This window comes from Chionomys nivalis, chromosome 26, assembly GCF_950005125.1.
Source record: "Chionomys nivalis chromosome 26, mChiNiv1.1, whole genome shotgun sequence".
Lineage (NCBI taxonomy): Eukaryota > Metazoa > Chordata > Mammalia > Rodentia > Cricetidae > Chionomys > Chionomys nivalis.
The window spans coordinates 22,595,390-22,616,602 of record NC_080111.1 but is presented as its reverse complement, the minus strand read 5'-3'; the positions used below and the strand labels follow the sequence as shown (position 1 = coordinate 22,616,602).

The following is a 21,213-nucleotide window of genomic DNA, read 5'->3' as shown; positions in this document are numbered from 1 at the left end:
ACATATTTTTGGAGATAGAGATTTGCCAGAAGGGAAATTGAGTGGCTGAGAACCAATGAGTTAGAATATCCTGAAGGCTGGTATTTCAGTCATTTCCCTTCGTGTGGCAAAGCCTTATTCCCGTGGCACACATAGAGTTGTAATCATAAAGGTGCGGGCCTGGAGCCCCTGTGGGTGAGGATGGCGCCTGCGCAGACTGGTCTGACCCCGGACCTCCTTGGAGGTTTTTGAGAATGAAAAGGGAACGTGTTGATAACCAGTCTCTCAAGGTGGCCTGAAGGTTTCCATGTCAGGGAGAAATAGATTAAGAGCAATGTCACTTGAAACTTGAACTCCAGAGCAAGCTAAATGTGGATTGTTTCCCTTTCTGCTTCTGTGTCAGCACACAGTTTCAATCCCTGTCTTTGCTTTGCCCTTAGGGCAGATTGCTTTGTTATTCACACATTGGTCACGATTGTCTGAGATACCTGGGCTTTTCTCTGTGGAATCATGAAAAACATACCCGGATTAAAATTGTGCCAAAATGATGATGTATATTAATTCTGAAATTTTAAGCAAAGGTTTGACCCATTTTAGTTACCCCATCACAGTGAAAACACTGTTTTTTTATGATTTTAAAAAGTTAGTATTTTTACATATAAGTTCCCTCTTTGAAATAAAGTTCTTTTCATTTCAAAGTTCTTGGAAAACTTAAAAGAAATTAAGACTTAATCTAAATATAACAAAGGCATCCAACAATTGTCAAAGAGAAAATTATTAATCACAATCATTTCAGGTTATGACAGTTTCTCAAATATCTATCTGAACAGTAAATCTTGTTCTTTGGTAGCAATGTGAGCATCTCATAAGCATCTTAGAGCTAGGATTCATTATTCCTCTTCAACTTTTCAAGCCCAAGGGTAAAGTCAATATCACCCCAGACTCTTGCTTTATAGGAAGTGGTTCAGAAAAAGAAACTACAGATTTAAACTTGGAGAAATTAAGAAAAAATGAAATCTATTCTTTTTTTAAATTTGTATGTCTCATACTGGTAGAATCCTCTCCGCATAGCCTTTCTTCTCACTGTTCGGTTATGAAATGTTAATGCTATTCTATAGTACATTTACAAGTTATTTAATTCTCAAAGTCCTAGTAATTGCAATAATGAAGCTAAGTGGGGTGTATTCTTTTGCTATGAATAAATTTTCATTATGAAGATATAATAAATATTTACTGTATTAGTTTCCTGCTAAATGAACTCTAACTAGGCCAGGATTCTAACCTTTGCAGAGTCCAGTAGCAGTATGTTTATTAGAAATCCAGACATGCCTGTGAGCGTCCAGTTAAACTGGGCATTAACTGTTTAGTTTCCAGTAGAATTGAGGTGAAGTAGGTAACTTCTTATAAGGTGTTGGAAGAGCCAGAGAAGTATGAAGTGATGCTGTTTCACGTGTTTGTTTTTTTCTCGGAATCCTTTCTACACCCTAAAGCTTCAAATCAACTATGACCTTGGAAACCTTATAATACATATTCTTCAAGCAAGAAATCTTGTCCCTAGAGACAACAATGGTTACTCTGACCCTTTTGTTAAGGTGTACCTACTTCCGGGGCGAGGGTAAGTAACGAGGCATCGTCATCCAGGTATCGCCGGTAGTAAACAGTCCACAGAGCATCTCCCGTTCGTTTCCAGGCCTAACCTGGCTTCAGTTTGCTTTGACCATCGTATTTATTTCTAATAAGTAGATTCAGTTGAATTAAAATTTTAAACGACGTTCTTAAAGGTTCTGAGAGAACCGTGGTCATAATAACGCCAGTCTCTCTGGGAAGGAGCAGTGCTTTGACTGTGGGAACCGCTCTTGAGCTATGTCCTCAGATTTATTCTAAAAGCATTTGAGAAATTGTGGCAGGTTTAAAGAATTTACATCCCTAAATCCACATGAAAAATCAAACTTCATTGACTTTCTTTTTACAGTGTATGTATTTTTATCTGATATGCTTGATGTTCACTAAGTGACTTCATGAATCCCTATTTCATTTCCAAATCAATGTTTTAAAAATAGTAACAAATAACAACATTTGAAGTAATGATTTTGCTATATAAACACAAGACGTCTCTTTGAATCTTTTGTGGGATATGTACGTTGTGGATATAAATTAAGTGATCTGGACTTGGGATCTAACTCCATGACAGAGTCTGTATCTAACAAACCAGAACACTTCAGCCCCCAGAACCAAATGAAAATGCTAAGTAAAATATATGTATTCTTGGGAGATGCATAATAATTAATCCCATAATTGATGCTAGTAGTGATGCCCGGTATATGAACGTGTAGGACAGAGAGTTGACCTCCCCAGATGTACATGTGCCTTATGTAAGCTATTTGTGCTAGCCAAGTTAATGTGGTGGAATCAGCAGTCGGAAGTGGGGCTGTACTGAAAACTTCCTCAGCTGATGGCAACACTGGTTTCAATTCTCTGAAACTTGAAGGTGACTTTTGAGTATTAATTCTTGCTTGGGAATTTTTAAGGATAACACAGAAGCAGAGAGAGTCATTTAGGGGCTAACCATCTTTATCTTCATAATCTTTACCTTACTAGCCCATTAGATTCCACATTGACTCTTACATGCTTCCTACATCCAGATCACTTTCAAAGAAATCCCAGCAATTAACGTTTTGCAAATATTTCGGTATATATCTTAAAATGATAATTCATTTAAAATTCACAAATAATCCATTAGTTTCTTTGATATATTTTATAATATTTTAGTTGGCTTGAGGACCCCACTGGTGTTTATAGAATATGCTACCCATCAGCAATGAATGCTTTTAAGTACATAGTGAACATTTCGCAGAACTGCATTGTGCTGCAAAACCTCAACAGACTTAAAAGCAGCCAAAACATGCAAATGTGTGTTCAGACCGTGACTGGTGTGTCTGAAAAGTGGCCACATTAGAGTCATGTATGTCCTGCTATCTACTTACTAAGTCAGCACAGGCAGACCCCCATGTATGAGATAGTTTGTTTCCTTTTCAATGACAGCAAATCATAATTTTTATTTGCCAGTGGAAACAAGTCAGATAGTGCAGAGAGGCTAAATCACAGTGCCATACCCCTCCCCAAACAATTCCTTTTAGAATTTAAGATTGTTGGTAGGCTTGATATAATTTTATTTTCTTAAGGATTTTTTAAATTCTCAGTAATTTTTATTAGAGATCAATAAAATAGGCACAAGAAGAGAATCTTTTATTTTAATTAAATAGCAAGTTTGCATATTTGTATTTACAAATTGGCCACATCTTTTAAGAGGGGCGTGACAAAAATAACAAACAAACAATAAAAACTTTATTTTGATTTTGGTCATGAGAGCTTTTGTGTTCTTTAAAGAAATTAGGAAGTTATAGAAAATTACTCTTGGGAATTTGTCTCTAAGTATCTTTTAAATGAATTAAGGTAAAAAGTACTGTCATTTATTTTCCATCTTCCTTATCAGTGGCCCTCGGTGTCATCTTCTATACTGCACAAGAATACTTATATTTATGCATGCTGTTACTCTGGTAGAAGGTTACAAAGTTGAATAAACAGAACAGATAGACAGGTAGCATGAAGGTTTCAGCCAGTTCTATAATACTTAGCTGAGAAGGATCAAAAAGAAGAGTGAAATGGACAAAAAAAAAAAAAAAAGTGCATCTAATAGTATTACCCTCTTAGAGTTTATCCAATTGACATCCTACAGTGAATTCAGCTCCGAAGTGGCTAACATGTTCCTAGCCTGTCATCACGATATCACTAATTACTGAATTGCCGAGTGATGGGGATTCACTGTACATGTGAGCGCTGTGTTACTGTGGCGCTAAGAGTATCTCCCGCCTCAAGCCGGTTTCAGGCTGTGCATTGCGTCTGATTGCTGTTCTCATATTTCCTGTCTACTTCTGCTCCTAACTTTTTTCTCCCTGTCTTTCACTCTTTCCTGTTGTACCCTTTCCTCTGGCTTCTGGAATCAATGCAGTCAAGTCATGGTTGTCCAGAACGCAAGGTAGAGTTGATTCTCTTCAGCGTCAACTATTCTGTCATGCCTAGAGTTGTAACTGTGTGTTTAATACCTCTGCCAATATGTCTACTTGGGCCATAGCTATTAGTTTTCTCCCAGTGAATTCTGTTGAATTAAGCCTACAGCAAACAGGCGTTCTGACCAGTGTGCAACAGGACATTAGAAAATTAGACTTTAGTGAAAGCAGAAATGAACGATAAGGAAAATTTTACACTAAAATTGAATATAACTACAATTTCCACTTGTATTCTCAGTAATGAATTTCATTTAGTTGCTTATGTGATAATCACGACTTAAGTTCTCCTGATTTCCTATTGCAAATGAAAATATTACAAGTGATTTTTGAAGTGAGTTTATGGACTAGACCAATGTGTGTTTCTCATTTTAAATATAATAAGTGTCAGATTTGGTTTTTCCTCACTTGATATTGAAATGTTTCCATGATTTATGTTTTCTGTATCACAAAATCATTAGAAGTCCAAAAAAAATCACTGTACTATAATGATGAGGAACCACATGAACACTCTTCTTTGCTTTTAGTCGTAGGGATTATCTCTGGTTTGTAACAGGCTGCCTCTTACCAACCAAGACTCCCTCTCGAGACATAACCCAAAAGATGTTTTTTTGCACCTCGCCCACTGCATTATAAATTAAGTGTGTGATTTAATTAAAGAGACTCATGTACCATCTGTACTAATAGAATGATGAGGATTTTAGTCTCAGTCATATCATTAATTTTGCAACATTTGCTTGTCTATGTTATTAAAATATGACATTTTTATTCATCATGGAAAGCTGTGACCCAAGAGAGGTTGTTTCTGAGTCTTAAGGATGTAAATATTTATCTTCAATGCTAGGATCTATTATCGTAACCTTAGTAGTACCCAGAAATTTCATTCCTTAAAGTCACATCATTAGGAACCAGTGAAGAGAGACACTGTGATGGCTCTCTTGTGGTGACTAGTTCTCTGATTGTGGGTACAATCTGAGTTTCCTTGGCTGATATGTAGAATCAGTACTGTCTCAAAGATATGGTGTCAGTTTAGATCTCACAAAGCAGCCCCCACATTCACAAACTCCCGGAATTCTATGTAAGGAAACTCAGGACCCTTGTCAGGGTGGTGATTTCCTGCATTTGCTGTATAAGAGAGCATGTTGGGGGAGCCCTTTGTAACGAGTGGATGAGCCTGGAACACTTTGACTGGCATTTGGAAGTTAAGAAGCTGAGCTCTCATCCGTATTTCATCTCCACCATGCCTTTGGGAACTATCAGTGTGAGAGGAGAATGCCAAGGCATGGAAGCCATTGAATGGAGACCTTAGGAACCTGGGTTTGAGTTTCAGCCTTGCCACTTAGAAGCCATGAGATGTCACATGAGAAGTCACAATCGTGTTTTCTTCTGTAACTAGAAATAATAACTTCCTTTATGAGTGTGTGTGTATGTGTGTGTGTGTGCGTGTGTGTGTGTGTGAAATGCCTAGTGATAAACCAAAAGTGGGGAGTATCATGTATGACACATAATAATCTTCGGTAAGTGGCAGCTGCTGTTATTACTTCTGATACTATGTGCAATAAATTTCTAGTAGCCAAGGACAGTTAAATAAGAGAGAGAGAGTATTAATAGCTACTCGGCTATACAAATGAGTTTTATAGTAAACAAAGCCAAACAACCTTCTTCAGTAAAAAATAATATAATGAGGGGTAGAGAGCTTACTCAGCAGGTAAAAGCACCGGCTGCTCTTCCAAAGGACCAGGGTTCAATCCCCAGCACCCACACAGCAGCTCACAGCTGTCTCTAAGTCCAGTCACAGGGAACACAACATCCTCTTCTAGCATTGTGGACATTGGGCACACAGGTGGCACACAGACCAAACACTCATGCACATACAAATAATCAATTAACAATAAATAAAACAACGAAAGTTCTGTTACCCTAAAAAACCCACGCTGGTCCAGTTTTATCATTTCCTTTCATTTAGTTTTCTGTAATTTTTTCTAAATATATCCATATACTATGAAAGAATTGAGCTCAGAACAAGAGGAGAGAATACCAAGGAAAGAGAGCACATGGCCTATGGCCCCGATACATTTTCTGGGATAGCTATGAAGTGAAAATGTGCATAACTGAAATATCTTCCAGTTTTCTCCCAGCATCCTGCTGAAAAAGTACAGTTTTTCTCATTAATAACATTTTTCTCTGATTGTACTCTGTGCTACTCTGCCCTCCGGTACAAGAAAGGCAAAGGAGAATAGCCCTTTTCTCCCCTTCAGACTGAATATATGATCACTCTCAAGATTCCCAGTTTAGTTATCTATGTTTGGCTCACAAATGCAAAGATTTTGGCATAGCTTTTACAATTATGGTAGTTTATCAGTTATACAAAGTTTCAACACAGAATTATAGTATCATGCACAAGATGACCAGAGGCTGAGAGCACTAAAGAGTGTTTGAGAAGAATGGCTTTTTTTGCACTTCAGAAATGCAAAAAAAATTAATAATAAAATTTTTGAAGAGGATCCCAAGTTTAAGACCAGCCTGGTATATTATGGCATGCTGCCCATAAACTAATTAGTTATTTGAAGGAAGGAGAAAGGAAAGAAGAAAAACCAGGAAAGAAAAGATCTTGTGGAAGACTGCTTTGGCTTCTGAAATGAAGCCGTTAATGCTGTGGAAAGGTCACAAGACCTGCACAGGATTATACCAGCCATATGCCCAGTGTGGGTTGCTGGTGCTCCTGAGTTCTCACCCCAAACTGAGAGATTATTGCAGTGGCGGCTGCTGGGCAAGGGAAGATAGCTTCTGAGGGAGGGAGAAGCCCATGAGAGGCTTCCCGTGCTCCAGCAGACAGCCCTACATCCGTACACATAGAAACCACACTGAGCGAACTCTGTGAGGTTTTTTTATTAAGCACATAGATTTTGGAAAAGTGGGTAAAAGAGGAATCGGAGAGGAGTTAATCTGATTTGATCAAAACATACTATATACATATTTGAATTAGCAAGTAACAAAGTAGGATTGTTTTTAAAAGTTGTATAAAGTAGTCTGTAGCAAAGTATTGGCTTATATTTTTGGGTGCGACAAGCAGAGGTACTACCTTAGCAGCCAAGACTCCACATGCCTCTTACCAAAATTCAATTGAAGACTGGGTTTGATGCATCTGAATTCCCAATGCTCTGTAGCTCAGGGCATAAATACTGACAGGCAAAATATGTTTTGCTATACCTCTGTATCAAGAGGATAATTTCACTAAAGAAGGTTAATTAGGTATCCAGAACAAGATGGATAGCACCAGAAAAGATAGCCCCAGACAAAGAAAGAAAAGGAACACTGAGTTGCGTTCCTTTCTCCTGGAGCCTCAAAACATCATTATTCAAGACGATGACCAAGGTCAGCAGAAAGACACTGAAAGTCAGATAATGGTGAATATAAACACACAGTTGAAGAAGAAGCAAAGATCGAGCTGAGGGGCAAAGAGGCTGAACTCAAGGTGCTGCAGGCTCAGATAGCTAAATAATAAGCCTGTTTCATGATAAAGACAAGAAGACACGCCGGGCGGTGGTGGCGCACGCCTTTAATCCCAGCACTCGGGAGGCAGAGGCAAGTGGATCTCTGTGAGTTCGAGGCCAGCCTGGTCTACAAAGGGAATTCCAGGATAGGCTCCAAAGCTACAGAGAAACCCTGTCTCGAAAAACCAAAAAAAAAAAAAAAAAAAAAAAGACAAGAAGACACAAGTCTGAGGGACACAGGGTAAAGAGCATTCAACATCTAGGTCTCATTAAAGTGTCCACTGAAATGAGAAAGGAAGAAGTCTCATTGCAGAATCAGAGACAAGGAAAAGTCAAGATGTAGAAGCAGGGATGGGAAATGACCAATCAGAACACATTCAATTGAGATCCAGATACAAGCTCAACAGTAGAACAAGGAACCGAAGCTGAGACAAAAGAGAAACTGGAAAACCAAGACGAGGAGCTGACATCTAAATGGACACCTAGCCCAACTCCCTTCAGAGGCAGAAAGACAGCAAAGTACGCCCAGGAAACTTTAACTCAGAGATTGGAAAGGGGAAAGAAATTACAAGAACAACAACAAAAGCATACGATTGCAAACAAAAATAACAAGAAATAGCTTTAAGAGCTGCAGTTCAAGAATCTGGGGCTTCTGTCCTCGGTCTTGCCATGCTGTTGTGGTTAGGAACACAAATGACTCCTCAGATCGCTGTTAAAGCTCAGAACAGGCCCTTCAAGCCAACACCCAGGCACAGACCTGCATAGCTGTGCCCAGCGTATGTAACCAGCAGCTGTTTGCTGAGCAAGAGGAAGGAAGCCAAAGGCTCTGGCAAGAAAGAAGGCAACAAGTCTCACACTGCCAGAGTGAGAAAATGGAATTCTGGAATGTAGAAAGCCATGGGCATTAACTGTGAGGATGAAGCTGGCTGGCTATAGCTCGGTTTAGGAAGAAAGCTGCAAGACGTGAAAGCCAAAAGAAGCTTTTCAAAATCTCAGTGCTCAGTATGAAATGATAAGATCACAAATACACGTGCAAAGAGGAATGGGATTGAGCTTCACATTGTTAATGCACAAAATGGATACAGTTTGAATAGGACCAGTTTGGGACTTTATAGACTTATACTGTTGTAAGGTCTTTGCTCATCAAACAGCTACCATTCTAACTTGCATGGGTGTTGAGCTGATTTTAATCTATTGGAAAATATGATTTTGTTTTGTAAATATCAGATAAGTGAAACTGGTGTGATGTTTGTAAATAAGGTTAAACTTACTTCCTTTAAACTTGGCAGGACTTTATAAGGACAATATTTGCTAGTTCACAAGCTCTACTTTTCAAATATGTAAAAATTTCAGGTGGCATAAAGTCTCATACATAGACTTCCTTATGTTTCTCTTGTGTACTTTTGTGCTTAAGCTTGCTGTTATATTTTAATTTAGAAATACATGAAAAAGATGTTATGTAGATGCTCTGTAGAAGAACTAGTCATTGATAATAAAAATGGTATTCTTTTAAAAAAAAAGAATAAGAAAACTGTGGAAAGGGGGTTAAGCCTGGACAGAATTGGAGGATCAAATTCAATAGGATAAAGATACTTTATTGATATATTTAATCTATTCCGTTTGAGATTACATCTGACTCTGTTAAAAGATAAATGCCTGTAATCATTTGTCCCTAATTGTCACACAGTAGTTGCATGAGATTCAGAATATCTCTAGACAACTCTAAAAGCATTCTAATCTCTTTTGTTGTGAGTGAGTATATATATATTATATATATATATATTTATTTATTTATAATTTGTGTTATATGTAAATTGAGGTGGAGGAACTTTATATTATAGAGACTAAGTACACACTTTAGCTAATAAAGCCTGTTTTTAGTGAGTAATGCTTTTAAATAGCTTTATTAATTTCATGTAACATATTTAAGAGTTAAGCATAAGGATTTTTTTAACTTAAATCCTAACCCTACCATCTAATACCCTTGTAGCCTTACTAGCACATCTTAATTCCCCCAAGACTTAGAGTCCAAGTTTCAGTCAATCTTACCTACTAAATAAGATAATAAATAGAACCTGTTTCGTAAGGAAGCTTTGAAGATTAAGTGGGTAAACACAAAAAAGTAGTTAGAGCTCTTACCAGGAGGCAGCCAGAACTTAATGTAGTTATTACTTCAATGTGGCTACTTCATAAAATATTTCAAGTAGAAATAAAACACAGAATCATAAGGTAACACCAGTTGCATTTATACTGGTATTCAGTGATTTTATATTTGTAAAAGTAACAAGAATTACTAAATGTGGATGTGAAATTTTTATTATTTATTATTTATTATTTATTCAATTAAAAAATATTTTGGAATATGACAGCACTACGGATGATTTCAGCTTAAGACATAGCTGTATTTTAATAAAGAAATGTTTGCAATTGGCTTCATGCTTGTCTTAAAAATTATGAAAATTCACTCTTTTAAAATGAAAAAAAAATTACTCACGATCATCAAATTTTGGATTTTATCTTTATTGTGGTGTTCCTATGATTCCATCTTGAAAATTATGTCTGAGCCACACAGAAATTTAAAGCTATGTTAGTCTGTGCCTTGCTTAAGTACCCCCACCTAGAGGGACAGTTATGAATCCCAAGTGCTACACAGGTCAGCTGTTAGCCTGAAAGTCTCACGTCAGTTGTTCCCATGACATCATCAAAAAGAAACAGCAAGCACAATATAAAAGGACATACTCTGCTAAGAACTTTACAGTTTTGAACTTGGAACCTTTCAAGTTTACTGAACATTATCAACAGTATTAACTAATACTTCAATGCTTGCTTTCTCATTTTGTCAACATTTTGCTATACTTGCTTCAGATGTTGTCATGGTAGAAGATACATTCATTTGGAGTCTTCAAATCACGCCCTTGTCCACCTAGTATAGCCACTAAATTGAATTTAGTATTTATAAATCCTAAGTGTTCCTGTGATATTAATATAGATGTCTTATATACAACTGTATCCGGTAATTTAGAAAATTATTTAACAATTTTAAATTCACATAATAACTTAACAGTGACATATTTATCTTTCTGCAAAAACTTTAAACAAAATTATTTTTAAGAATTTCATTTAATTCATCCTGTTGCATAATATTTCATTGATTGAATATATGAGCATGTACTTATTCATTTATTAACTTTGGTAGAGATAATTTTCTGGTTAATGTTTTTGAATAAATTTCTTTTGTACAAGTGGGAGAAATTCTCTGGGGTAGAAGCAGAATTAGTAGAGTTGAAATATCCTGGGTGTGTATGTATAATAAGTTTCATGAGGTAGTAACAAAATGTTAGACGAAATATATATACAAACATAATTTCATGAGAATTCTGTTTGTTAAAATCATTGTGTAAAATTTCTTCCAAAGTGTCTGTAATTTATCTTGAATGACAAACATTAAATCCTGTTCTTATTTTTGTACACTCAAATGGGATGGTTAGAAATGAGAGGCCCAGTTTCTCATGGGTGACATATGAGGTTTGGTGAGGCACAAAACCATCTAGCTCAAATTTCATTCTATATTACATGACAGCTTTCAGAAATCACAACGTTAAGCTTTATCCTAGAATAATTACATTTTATTCTCCTTGAGTGTCCGTGGTATGGAGTCTTGACTGTCTTTAAGGAAAGGCAGCTAGTAAATTTAGACAAGACCAGGACTTCCTAGTAAACAGATGACTCCTAGAGAAATAGAATATTACTTCATCACTGAGATATAAACTAAGATGGGAAAGCCAGGAAAAGGTGAAGGTAAGGAAAGGCCTTGCCTGTGGGATCAACAATGTTAAACACGGACAGCAGCTGCCTAGTTCCAACTGCGGTCACTAGTCCATGCCAGCTGTGGATCTGCTATGATGTTTAGTTTGGATAGGTCTTCTATGTAAGTTGTTAAGTGTATGTACACTACATAAGCAGCAAATGATTGCTTAGAGACCATGGGAGAACTGGGGATTCATTGAAATGCCCCCATTTACAATGAATGAAAGATTTAACTTAGTTTCCATTTTAACGTAACTTAGTGGCATAACGCATTTCAACCTGCTTCATAACCATGGTAAATGTCATTCTTTAAAGGGAGTTTCAAATGTCCCTTTGGGAAAGTTCTTGCAATATCATCTGTCGTAAGAGCCATTTGCCTTTCTTTTCTCTGTAAATGTAATGATTGCTTTACCTTTTCTTTCTTTTTTAAAGACAAGAGAAAATAGGGTCTAATGTAGCCCAAACTGGGTCCAAAGTAGCTATGCAGCCGAGGAAGCTGAGCTCTGGTTTGTGCCTGCAAATGCTGGACTCACACTCTTGCGTCATCATGCCCTTCTCTTCATTCACTGCCTTTTAGGTGATAGGGTGGGAGGAGACGATTTAGCTTTGCTGACAGGATTAGAGGTCAAACTCTCAGAAAGTTAAAGACTATACTATTATTTATAAAACAAAAAGACATTAATGTTATTATATACTTGAGTATCTTCCGCATATAGGAAAAAGTAAAATTTCTAAAGTATTGTCCAAAGTCCTATAGGAATTTCTTTAAAAGCATACTCATACTCAGTAGTGCAAGCAAAATCAAGACACCCAATATATTTTCAAGATGTCACTGTGTGTTCAACTTAAAATTGAGTTTCAAGATGCAATGATTATACAGCAATGTGAGGCCAAAGATCTGGCAAATGTTATATGCCCTTCAGTTTGACCAAAAGTCATCAGATAAGGTAAAATGTAAATTAAAAAAAAAAAAACACCTCTTCTTTTTCTCTTCCAATTCAGTGCTGAGTACAAGAGGAGGACTAAATATGTCCAGAAGAGTCTTAATCCTGAATGGAATCAAACAGTAATTTATAAAAGTATTTCCATGGAGCAGGTATGTAATTATTATTTGATAAATGACAGATGTAGGCTATGTAAGTGTAATGACGACAACGTTATGGAAAGTCAGGGCCAATATCAAGGTTTTCCAAACACGGTGAGAGCTCATTAAAGACAGGAGAAATATATTCAGCAATAATCAGTGAGAGAAGCTCAAAGGTAAGGTGAAAACAAAGCTCATATTTAACAAAGTAGCCCAAACATGAACAAATGGGTTAGTGAGGCAAGGCTCTTAGAATATTTTAAAATGAAACATTTTCAATAGACTCGAGCAGATTTACACAGTTTAGGAAATATTTTCAACTGCTGATATTTGGTTTTCAGAAGGAACACCAAGAAAAACTAAGATGAAATGCATGGGATGTGTTATTTATTCTACCCATTTATGCTGTATGGTTTCATTTATGTAAATTGAAGTTTCCCAAGAGGAAAATATAAAATTTTGTGAAGAAGATGCAATGGTGACTTCCATAAGACATCAAAACCAAAAATAAGTGATTCAAGGCAAAATGATGTTAGTGTATATGGCTTTTTAATTTAAAAGAATATGAATTCCATAACTTCCATAAACAAGAATAGTATCTGTTTAATGCCAGCACTCAGGAGGTAAAGGCAGGCAGATCTCTGTAAGTTCAAAGCCAGGTTGGTCTACAGAATGCGTTCCGGGACAGCCAAGATGACACAGAGAAGCCGTGTCTCAAGAAACAAAACAAGAACAAAAAGAGAAAGAAAGCCATCCAAATAAGATAATTTACAGTAAACAATCTTTCAAAATGGGGTTCTGGTTTGCTCTCTGAAAGGTGGTTATGAATATGAAGTTATAAGTGAATATTAATCTGAGTTATTTAAAGTGAGGTAAATTCTGCAGAAGTAAAAATGCTTCATTTTTGGTAATGATTGGGATAAAGAAAAATCTAAATGTTTTGGATTCATGGCTTTAATATATAGAGAGAGTATCATCTGCTTCTTGTTAAATGAGGAAAGACAGAACAACAGGAAATAAGTATGAACAATTTTTTTCACAAAATAATGAGGTCTCCTGGAATCAAACACTAGATTGAACTACAATTTAGTCATTATAATTCCACACAACATTTAACATAGAGTCTTAAGTAAATTATCAAGCATTTTCATAGAATGAAAAGAGTTCCAGGCAAGAATCATTTAGAAATGTATAGAAATGCATGTTGGAGAAATGTGGTTGATGATAGCTGTATCCGAATGCAGCTCATGAAGAAGACATTGGAGGTGACAGTTTGGGATTACGATAGATTCTCTTCCAACGACTTCCTTGGAGAGGTAAGTCCGTCCTTTTCTATGCTGTCACTCTATGTGACAAGTTAAAGAAGGATGGAAGATGATAAACTTCTTGAGTTTACACAATAGCCGTTCCTGACCACCATCTCTTGGCCGGTAAGTTAATTTCCTGAGTTACTCTTTGAACAGAAACTTGAGAAGTGATTTTCCATTCACCATTTGATGCACTTTTTAATTTAGTTAAAATTAAATAAATAGTGTTTTAGCAGGAAAATAAAAAAATCACAATGTGATCACAAATGATATCTGAGACAAAAAAGAAATAAAAACTAAGCTGGAATTTTTAAATGCAACATCTTCTTTTATTGATTTTTTATTGAGCTCTACGTTTTTCTCTGCTCCCCTCCCTGCTTCCCCCCTCCCCTTCAGTCCTCCCCCAAGGTCCGCATGCTCCCAGTTTACTTGGGAGATCTTGATTTTCTTCTACTTCCCATGTAGATTAGATCCATGTCTCTCTTAGGGTCCTCATTGCTGTCTAAGTACTCTGGGATTGTCATTTGTGGTCTGGTTTTCTTTGCTTAAATGTTTAAAAACCATTTAGGAATGAGTACATGTGATATTTGTCTTTCTGTGACTGGGTCACCTCACTCAAAATAATGTTTTCTAGCTCCATCAATTTTCCTGCAAAATTTAAGATATCGCTATTTTCTTCTACTGTGTAGCACTCCATTGTGTAAATGTACACCTTTTCCTTATCCATTCTTTGGTCCAGGGGCATTTAGATTGTTTCCAGGTTCTGGCTATGACAAACAGTACTGCTCTATGAACACAGTTGAGCACATGTCCTTGTGGTAATGTCAGTTTCTTGAATACCTCCTCCTTCTGTGTAACATTTCCCATTGCCATTTATGATTAAATATTATGGTAATGATTTTCAAAGGTTTTAAAAGTTAAAACTAGGTAGAAGAGATGATACTTGAAATAATTATTATATAAATTTGTTAGAAACCACGCATGTGTATCTAAGAATGGAATCTAGAAGAGTTAACAGACCTTTGGGTATTTCCATCAACAATGTTATAAAATTTTGAAGTTTATTTAGTGCTTTTTACTTAAATTATGTGTGTATACACTCACACATTCTGTATGTGTATGATTTCCAGGAAATCTGAGGCTTACACAATGTGACCCCGTCTGTCTTGCATGTGTTGTCTCTGTAATGAGAGCTTCTTTGGGTTGAAGATGCGCTACCTCTTTCCCATCCAATTCACACCACTGAAGCCTAGCTTTCAGATTCTTTCCTAGTTCAGCTACTAAAACTAAAGTTGATTGTATGCAGAATTATTCTAAATAATAGGGTTGTATTTGGTTTACTGTCAAATTTCAAAACATTGGCTTACTGAAGTCCTTCTAATTTACTCTTGTTTATATGAACCTAGATCATGTATCTACATTCTTTATTACTCATGAAATCTAAGATGCCAGTGGCTGTAAAAAACACAGTATTTGTGTGTGTCCCATTAGGAAAGGAGGGGTGCTAGGTAAGCCATGACCCAGTGCTTTCTCATCAGCAACTGGTAGTCACGTCTGTATTTAAAACACTAAAGTGCGTTTTAGATTGGAAAAATAAGCTGATAATGGCAAATTACTTGTTCTTTTCATTCTTTGATCTTGTCCATCTTCCCGTTAAAATCATACATTTCTTCTAAAGTAAAAATTATTTTATAGAACATTGTAGGGAGGACCTTGACCTTCCCCAAAGCACTGTGCCTCACCCTCTCTGAAGAGTGGATGGGGGTGGGGTGGGGAGGTATGTGGAGGGAATGTGGGGAAGGGAAGGAGTGGGAATTTGAATTGGTGTGCATAATGAAAAAAGATAGTTTGTTTTCTTTTTTAATAAATAAATAAAAGAACAACCCAAACCAACTTGTGTTTCATAAAAAGGTTGGCTTTATGGCTCTGATCTTTTCACGCTACCCGAGTAAATTAGGGAAGAGTCAAAGAAATTATGTAGTTTAGTTTAGCCACACATTTATCAAGCATCTCAGTATCATAACTGAGGAAGAATTAGTCAGTAAGCGAAGTGAAGGAGGAAGGTGGCGTCCCCACCCTTAAGGTGGTGTTTATCCATCTGGTTACATCCTTAGTGTGTTTTAGGTCGTGGGAAAACTAAGCCGATTATAGCTCAATCCGTGCTCTTTCCTGCTTCCTTGTCCTTCCCTAGGTGTTGATCGATCTGTCCAGCACCTCTCACCTGGACAACACTCCTCGGTGGTATCCACTGAAGGAACAGACCGAGAGCATTGACCACGGCAAGTCTCACTCCAGTCAAAGCAGCCAGCAGTCCCCAAAGCCCTCTGTCATCAAAAGCAGAAGCCATGGTGTCTTCCCTGACCCATCCAAGGGTAGGAGGCATTTCAAGTAGAACGTGGTTGTTTGTCTGTTTGGTCAGTCAGTACCTTCTTGACTTTGAGTCCCTCTATGCGTAATATACATTGTCAATTTTAGTTCTGTGGGAAATTAATGTGACATCATGAAAAGAGTGTTTTGACTTAGGAAGAAAGGCGCTGCAAACACATATCAGCACAGACTTAGGTGGTAGCTTCACCATTGTCATTGTCTTATTTTGTAAAAATGAGATTGGACTACATACAATAGTTGTATTTCTGAAAATCCATTCTAATGGGATCTTAGAAAATTCACTGAGTTATTTCATAAAGCAATATAAAATTTCTTCTAGTACGTTGATGAAAACATGGCCATCATTAGTGTTAGTTAAATTTCTTTTAATGGTTTGGATCTCTGAATTCTCATACAGTCAGTCTACAAACAAAATTTGCATCGTATTTTTACTTATCCTATGAAGAGCATTTTTCTCATGTCATCAAGACAAAAGGCAATTCAAATTCCTCAAGTCTTTCCTGGATGTTGAATTCTGATTAATTTTAATTTGAATCATGATGTTACACATGGGATCTAGCACTATGCACAGCATTTTTTTTTTCTCAAGACAAGGTTTCTCTGTGTAACAGCCCTAGCTTCCCTGGAACTAACTCTTGTAGACCAGCTTGGCCTCGAACTCACAAAGATCCTCCTGCTTCTGCCTCCCAAGTGCTGGGGTTAAAGGCGTGTGCCCTTGCTGCCCAGCCTTATTTTTATTGGAAAGAGTTTTCTTGTTTTTTTTTTTTTTTTTTTTTTTTTTTTTTTGGTTTTTTGAGACAGGGTTTCTCTGTGGTTTTGGAGCCTGTCCTGGAACTAGCTCTTGTAGACCAGGCTGGTCTCGAACTCACAGAGATCCGCCTGCCTCTGCCTCCCAAGTGCTGGGATTAAAGGCGTGCGCCACCACCGCCCGGCCTTCTTGTTATTTTTTAACAACAGTTCTACAGCATAAGACTAATCCTCCTCATAATTGTAAATTTATCAATCTATATATGATAAACGTGTGGTGACCAGATACATTAATTATTTATAAGGATTAAAGGCAATTAGTGAGCACTCCTTCCTTCTGAGAGTGTTTTTGTGTACATCAGACGAGGACAGATTGTGTGACAATATTCTAGAGGAGAAGCCGAGATCACATCTCAGGCCATGGAGTTAATGTAACTGAGAACCACTGACTACAGAAACCGTAGAAGATGATTTATGTCTATGTTTTGTATTGGGTTTGGATTCCACGTAGTCATTTCAACTTTGCCATGCTCAGCCTCCTGGAAGATGATTAGCATAAAAAATCTCATTCTCCCTCTCGCTCTGGTCTACTTCTCTGCACCCATACCTTCTCAGTTTTCTGAGACAATGAGTTGGCAATACCTTCTAATCTGCTCAGGCACCGTTTCACTATAGTTTTACCAGCATGGGTCCTGCAGCTGAGGAAATCCATTGTCTTATCAACCTCTATGAGAAAGAGCAGAGCTGCTGGGGAAGGGGTAATGGGGGCAGGCATCCATTGCCTGAGGCTTCCTACAACTCATTCGTGACGAATGAGACCCTTCACCAGGCTCCGTTCCCTTTGCTTCCTTTCCTGAACGGCTTTCCAAATCTTAATTGTATGGTGTGAAGTTGCATAACTGACCCATGAAAGAAAACATTAATGTACATCTTAGACAGTTTCAAGTTATGTGTCGACTAGACTTTAACAGCGGGGGAGGGGGACCCGGGGAGCAACTTTAACTCATGTTTTATCCTTTTGTGACCAGACATGCAAGTTCCCACCATTGAGAAATCCCACAGTAGTCCTGGTAGCTCAAAATCATCATCCGAAGGCCATCTCCGATCTCATGGACCATCTCGCAGTCAAAGCAAAACCAGTGTCACTCAAACCCACCTGGAAGACGCAGGGGCTGCCATAGCCGCGGCCGAAGCCGCCGTGCAACAACTCCGCATTCAACCAAGTAAAAGACGCAAATAAATTCCTCAGCATGGCAGCTTAATGTTCATCTGTTGCCTTTCTCTCCTGCTGTCCTTCCCTGTTTGCTTTCTGTCTTTTGGCATCCCTTGCTCACTCTGTTCTCTGTCCTTTTGTCTGTGTAAGAACAGTATCAATACATAAATATGCTCCCCCCTTTACTTTTTTTTTCTTTTTTAATTTCACGTAGACAAAACTGGCTGTTTCTCCTTTGTTCCCACCATCTCTCCAACCTGGCTCATAGTACTTGCTAGTTGTGTCTGTAAGTTTGCAGGCAAAGCAGTCTTGTGTGTGTGTGTGTGTGTTTGTGTGCACTTCCTTCTCCTTTAGAATACAGGAACTACAAGCACAAGGGACTACCAGTTTTCCAGGATTATCCCCACAAAAGCAAGCATGGGGACACACATACGCATTTAAGTAAGGTCAATAATGGGACACTTGGACCAGGAAACACTCAACATTTAAGCAGATACTTAGGGAGACCAATAGTCAAATTCTAGAACCCAGGGTAAAAAGCCATTTGAAGCAATGTTTGATAACAGGATGCATGGGGAAAGGAGCTAATGTGTGAACCTCCTAGTCTCCTGAAGAACGTGCAGAAATCCGTATTCTCAAAAATACGTATTTTTCATATGCATATAAGTTTATGTGGTGAGACAACGTTATCTCATTAAGGGGCACAATCTGGTCCATTCTGTTGGATCACACTTTGTACAGAATAGCAGCATTTACAGATTATTTTTTTTCTAACCAGTGAACTGTTTTAAAAGTCAAGAAGTGCCATGCCTAGTAGCTGTGAGTCCATTAGAGTCTAGCCGTTGACTCCTCTAAATTGATGAGTTCTCACGAGTGACATCTTCTGATACAGCTCTATCAGAACCTAAGTGCAGATGTTTCGTGGCTGAGGTGTGCTGCCACCTCCAAGAAGCATCAGCCAGGGAGTAGAGGCAGCTTGTTGTTTCCCTCATCTCTCTGGTCATCCTTTCCAAGGAAACAGCCAGTTTTTAACCCCTTCAGTGCTGTGCATGTGGTGTCATTTTGGCCTTCAAAAACATGGTTTCAACCAAACAAAAGCACACTTGTGTTTGCATGAGTAACATTGAAGCTGGTTCCATCTGAGGATACACTCTGGGTTTCCATTTCACCCGCACTGCCACAGCGGCACCTAAAAGTGGGCAGTGTAATCATGCCAGGAAGCAGCCCAGACACAGCATAGCAGGCGTCCTCCCCATGCAAAGAACTCAGTCTGGTACTCTGCCTCCACCAGCCAATGGCAACCACGACCAAAGCCAGCTAGCCCTCAGGAAGGTGATGTCCGATGGACCAGTCAAGCCAGAAGGAGGTGAGCAGAAAGGCCCTGTTCAAAGCACACAGCAAGAATGTCCCCCCAAATGTTAAGGCTCTCATCCTTAATTTTTAGGGATTGTCTAATGAAATCTGTTTATCCCATTTTTAATGTGCTTTTGTGGGCATGGCATTTTAGGATTTCATCATCACCATGTAAGTCCCAAGATCGGTCTCATAATATATTGACTACAGTGATTTGTATTTTTCTATGCAGGGCGTCTTTTGACTTTTGTTGGAAAATAGTTTAATAGTATTCATATTGCAGAATGGAATGCATGCTCCTAACCTAATCTGTTCAAGCATGACTACAAACTATGTTGCATTGTGATAAAAGTTTACACTGCTCACAATTCGAGTTAGCCTACCAGTTGGAATGTAGATCAGTTTTTGTTGCCTATTATTTGTCGTGTAACTTTTGGAAATGCTTTAGAGGAAAGCGAAGGAACAATTGTTAATGCACTCATTCACCGTGGCACAGAGAACATTCTCTCCTGAGCCTACAAGCAGACATCTGTGCGTGTTTCCTTAGCTGTTAAGTGTATCAGCTGTGTTGGGCATGTGAATATCCAAGTGCCTGTGTAATAAATAAAGTCTCTTTATTTCATTCATAAACTACTGGGTTCTGAGCCATTGTTATATGATACATCATAAAATCAGTGTGTCGGTTTGGGTTTTATTGTTTATCATTCAGTTCCTTTAAGTAAGATATGGCCACCGATACATGCTAGTTAGAGCTATGGTGACAGAAACCTTTGGGAGCATAACAGTTTCACACGGGAAACAACCTAAGTCAGAAAGGAAAGCTTTACAAATTCAAGCAGAGCTCACATGAAAACGTAAATGATGGATAGAGTTGGCCTAGTAGGTACCCCTTTCTCTGCTCCTGACTCCCCCCCACCCCCTTGTCTGGTCTAGTTGACAGCCTTCTCAGGTGTTTGCAGAGAGGAAGGTAGATCCCGCCAGCCCTCCCTTTGAATGTGCAGTTAACTCTGATGTCACGGCTCTAGCAGGAGAGGAGAAAACTGATAACTGGGACTCTCTGGACCCCAACATCTGGAGTTTTCACACAAGTAAGAGTCACTGCCCATGACAGGAATCAAACTAGTGTTGCTTTAAATTTTTTCTCCAATTTAATTCATAATCACATCTAAAACTAACTTATCTAAAATTGGCATTTTTCTTAAATAATTTCTACTCCTGAAATACTCAATTTTGCATTGTCTTCCATAAACCAAAACTGTGCCTTCCGTTCTCTTATAGAATTTCTGTTTATTCTTAGAAAATTGAAAACATCTACTGTGCCTCACACATACCAGATATGTGAGTGCAATAGATGCTTGGGGCAGCAGAGAGGCGATCACTGCGGGCCTCTTTAGATTTCCAGATGGCTAAGGAAGCAGATAGCAAAGCACAACGCTGACTGCATGTTTTCCAGCTCAGTTTAAAGGCTGACCCCAGGGAGCAATTTTCTCTTCCTTGTTCGTCTTCCTAGAAAATTCTCAACATACTTAAAATGAAACTGCTTCCCAGGCATAGTGCTCCCATGCTTTAATCCTGACACATAGGCAGTGAGTTCCAGGACAGCCAGGGCTACATATTGAGACTCCATTACCCCCTAAAAGTTAAGGAAAAGCAATTCTACTTCATACCTGTGGTGCTATCAAATAACTGGGGTTTATCTCTAGCTACTCATTGTCTTACTTGAGATACTGCACTGACTTTAAATGTCAAAACAGTCATATTTTTGCCTTCTTTTTTA

General features: G+C 38.1%; 1 protein-coding gene across 3 annotated transcripts in view; it reads left to right on the top strand.

The window, feature by feature from the left end:
- Window positions 1-21,213, top strand: part of Pclo (piccolo presynaptic cytomatrix protein) — a 298,837-nt gene that overhangs the window by 232,336 nt on the left and 45,288 nt on the right. For 2 of the 3 annotated variants that reach the window (XM_057758809.1, XM_057758807.1), the window contains exons 15-21: window positions 1,470-1,594; window positions 3,989-4,015; window positions 12,347-12,440; window positions 13,673-13,744; window positions 15,927-16,107; window positions 17,899-18,093; window positions 19,375-19,449. In XM_057758809.1, coding sequence (XP_057614792.1) covers window positions 1,470-1,594; window positions 3,989-4,015; window positions 12,347-12,440; window positions 13,673-13,744; window positions 15,927-16,107; window positions 17,899-18,093; window positions 19,375-19,449 — 769 coding nt within the window. The remainder of the gene's footprint in view (window positions 1-1,469; window positions 1,595-3,988; window positions 4,016-12,346; window positions 12,441-13,672; window positions 13,745-15,926; window positions 16,108-17,898; window positions 18,094-19,374; window positions 19,450-21,213) is intronic. The other variant, XM_057758808.1, reaches the window with a different exon arrangement.